The sequence below is a fragment of the Limulus polyphemus genome, unplaced genomic scaffold, assembly GCF_000517525.1.
Source record: "Limulus polyphemus unplaced genomic scaffold, Limulus_polyphemus-2.1.2 Scaffold1204, whole genome shotgun sequence".
Classification (NCBI taxonomy): Eukaryota; Metazoa; Arthropoda; class Merostomata; order Xiphosura; family Limulidae; genus Limulus; species Limulus polyphemus.
The window spans coordinates 3,336-7,285 of NW_013666814.1; the positions used below are offsets into that span (position 1 = coordinate 3,336).

At 30.8% G+C, this 3,950-nt stretch overlaps 1 protein-coding gene across 1 annotated transcript in view; it reads left to right on the top strand.

Annotated features, from left to right (window-relative positions):
* Positions 1 to 577: 577 nt before the first annotated feature.
* The window catches only part of LOC106462591 (glutamate [NMDA] receptor subunit 1-like), a gene marked incomplete at its 5' end in the record, with an annotated part of 20,407 nt that continues 17,034 nt past the window's right edge, over positions 578 to 3,950 (top strand). Inside the window, 2 exons of the mRNA XM_022389889.1 lie at positions 578 to 696; positions 2,663 to 2,827. Coding sequence (XP_022245597.1) covers positions 578 to 696; positions 2,663 to 2,827 — 284 coding nt within the window. The remainder of the gene's footprint in view (positions 697 to 2,662; positions 2,828 to 3,950) is intronic.

A 3,950-nucleotide genomic window follows, 5' to 3' on the forward strand; every position in this document is an offset into this window, starting at 1 on the left:
ATTAATACCTTACAGAGATTAAATCAGCATCCAACATTAACCCTATCATCAGGACAGTGAATGTATTAGATAAATCACTGTCCATAAAGAAAATGATCATTAAAACTTCCAAAAGACTTGAGTTCTTGACAGAGAAGATGTTAGTCAACAGTCCTATAATATTAAAGCTCAAATTAATCTGTAGTAGATGAGATAGTGATTGATTTTCACTTTATTAGCATCAGCCAATAAGGACGAAGTAAAAGTTTAAAGTGTTATTCTGTTCTAAAATTCACATTTAAACGTCTTTCATTTAACAGCGATCTGTGAAACTTATCTGAAACATTGTTTTTGTTCGTTTTCTGAATCTTGCCGTATCTGCCAGAGGAATAGTTGTGGCAACCGTCCCTAATTTTGAAGTGACCAACGAAAAGTAGAATTGATTGATTTTGCAGCAACGGGAGGCGAACCATGAATTCACATTCCTGCACGCTAATGACTAGGACTCGTCCGGATTAACAAATATGTTTTAATGAAATAATTAATGATGTGTAAGAATGTGTCTCGAGATTATAATTGGTTCTGTATTTCTTTCCAGAACATTTCTACTGTTGCCGGGGTTACTGTATGGATTTACTGCAGAAGTTAGGGAACGACTTAAACTTTACCTACAGTCTTTATCAAGTGGAAAGTGGACAGTATGGCAGTTATGAATATGTAAGATCGTTGTTAAAATGCATCTTCACTTAGTTTCAAACCTTGTCTTTTTATGACTTTTTCATTTCAGCAACATTTACTGATGTTATATTGTGGCCATAACAAGTTATGCTTATCCTTGGAAAAATATACATCATATTTTTTGGCCATCTTTTTCTTTCCTTTTTTCCTCTCTGGTTAATAAAAAGCTTTCAAAATATATTCAAAAGAGCCTATCTTGTGAAGCTGTTGGTTAATTTATTGTTTTGTAAACTACAAGTTAAACGGAAAGTAACAAATAACATAAAACTGATAAAGTATTTTCAAATTTTCGCATGTTAATAATTTATTCATCCTAAAGTTAATTACTAACGTCATTCACATGAATGAATATTTGATAATATTGCTGGGTCTAAGTAAGAACAATAATTTAAGGAGTATATTTGTATTTATGGTTGTTGTTCTTACCATTCTGTTAATCCTAACCTAAACTTCCAAAGATTTTAATTTTTCTTAGTTTTGTTCACAGCTTATATTCGAAACTTTTTAGAGAACGATGTGAACTTTCATTTTCAAGTAATTTCTATACTAACGCTCTGATTGGTGATCAGTTCTCGTGCTTCATCCCTTTGAATTAATATGTATATATATGTCCATAATAAGTAAACAAAGATTTAGTTGTTATTTCCTGCAAGCAGTAGGTAGGGTTTTAGGTAAAGTTTTCACATTTTACCCATGTTCGTTCCATGGTTTCATATCTTAATATTGAAATATCCTTGCTGTTTGAGATATGTCTGATTTGGAGGGTAATGTGTATTTTTTAATGTGTATTAAACTTCCAGCGTGTTTTTATTACTAAAACATGTTTTTGCTCATTGGTTACGTTAACAATCTAATGGCATATGTTCTTGTTAAGACTGTATATTTCAAATAGTTTCCTGAACCTAGAGTTACGTTTCTTTTACTGAATATCAGTGACAAACGGTAATTTTATACAAAATGTAGCTTAAGTAACGTCGATAGTATGACCCATTTTCAGTAACTTCCATTGTTCTTTAAAGCAGTGTTTTACTAAATTAAATATACAATAATATTAAGTAAAATAAAGAATACCACTTTCTAAAAAATAGAATAACAGTAAGTGCAAAACAGAGGTTGTGTGAGATAGAATAACATCTCGTGGAGATAAAATAACTTTTTTTTTAAATAATGATAATATCTATACTAAAGCCAGAAAAGGCATTTGTGAAAACATGAACGTAAACAAATATTTTATAACTTGTACTGAAAATATAAACTTATAAAATTTAATTTTACGCGTTTTTCTTCCCAATATATTACATAACTTGATTTACAAAATATGTTTTATTGTTTATCTATAAGCAAACTTATAATAGTCGACAATGAGATTTGCTTCATATTTCTAAACTACTAATTCCCATTAAGATTGTAAAAAAAAAGTTTTGAATTAAATGAAAAACAAAAATATCGCTTCATTTTAGCATTGTCTATGTTTGGTAATGTTGTTCAACTGCTTGTTAAGACTAAACATGTTGATAAGTACTGCTTGGCAAGTAAAACATCAAAACTTCTAGCTACAAAATTGAATATAATACAGTCTGTATACTCTCTATTGGTGGTGTACACCCCAAAATTTTATGTAATATTTTTGTGTTGTTAGTTTCCTTCATTTTACGTCCATTTAGCAACAATACCGTTTGGTTAAAACTAAATATAACTAGGAATTTGCAAAATTTCCCCAAAACTAATCACCAGATTAGTTTCAGTGTTGTGGTATGTATCCACTCACTAGCAAAATTTACAAATTATTATAGAATAAGATTATTCCAAGAAACTGACATAAATACTTTGGTATTATTAGAAGTTTATATATTTTTCTATGCACGTCTTTAATGGATAGCTAGGCGTATCTGTCATTTCAAAGCTCAACTTATCTTTCATAAATTCGCAATATTTACAATTCCAGATCAATGGCTCAAAGAAGAAGAATTGGACTGGTATGATGGGAGATGTAGTGTATGAAAAAGCAGATATGATTGTCGCTCCGCTCACCATCAATCCTGAACGATCTCAAGTTATTGAGTTTACTAAACCTTTCAAGTATCAGGGAATCACAATACTAGAAAAGAAGGTAGATGAAATATAAATACATTGGCAGAAGTTTCTGAGTTACATTCACAGTGATTTAAAGATCTCTGAAAACAATACTGAAGAATTGCATCAGTAATCAATCATCAGATTAAACATGACTGGTTTTTGGAGAAACGTGTTTATTTTGTTAATAGACTAAACTTGAGGAATATCAAGGAAACAATGGCTACAAAAACTAACGTGTCAAAGTAGTCAGCTAAATTAAAAACTGTAAAATAATAAACAATAATAATAATAAACACATACGTTAGGCTTTACCGTATTGCAAGACCAGTAGCAATATGTCGGAAATATGACTGTATGTTTAGTTTATGATATTTAGATAGACGGAAAACATTCTATCAAATCTGTTAACATGGATTGTGTGTGCGTTCAGTTTCATACACAATAAATTATACTGAGGCTTTAACTTTCGAGTGTCTGGTACATAAAGCTTATCAAAACATGAACTTGGATTATGGCCAAAACTTCCGTTATCAATGATGGATTAGTATATACTAATCATTATAAGTTTATGCATTTTGACAATCTATACTCCTAATTAGACCGGTATACTAAATTGACTATGTTAAATACTGATCAGAAGTTATTGTTTAGTTCTGATCTATGCAGATAGTTTGCTTTGATGAGAAGTTATTGTTTAGTTCTGATCTATGCAGGTACCTTGCTTTCATGAGAAATTATTGTTTAGTTCTGATCTATGCAGGTAGCTTGCTTTGATCAGAAGTTATTGTTTAGTTTGATCTATGCAGGTAGCTTGCTTTGATCAGAAGTTATTGTTTAGTTTGATCTATGCAGGTAGCTTGCTTTGATCAGAAATTACAGTTTAGTTTGATCTGTGCAGATAGCTTGCTTTGATCAAAAGTTATTGTTTTGTTTGATCTATGCAGGTAGCTTGCTTTGATCAGAAGTTCTCGTTTAGTTTGATCTCTGCAGGTAGCTTGCTTTGATCAGAAGTTACCGTTTAGTTTTATCTGTGCAGGTAGCTTGCTTTGATCAGAAGTTATTGTTTAGTTTGATCTATGCAGGTAGCTTGCTTTGATCAGAAATTACAGTTTAGTTTGATCTGTGCAGATAGCTTGCTTTGATCAAAAGTTATTGTT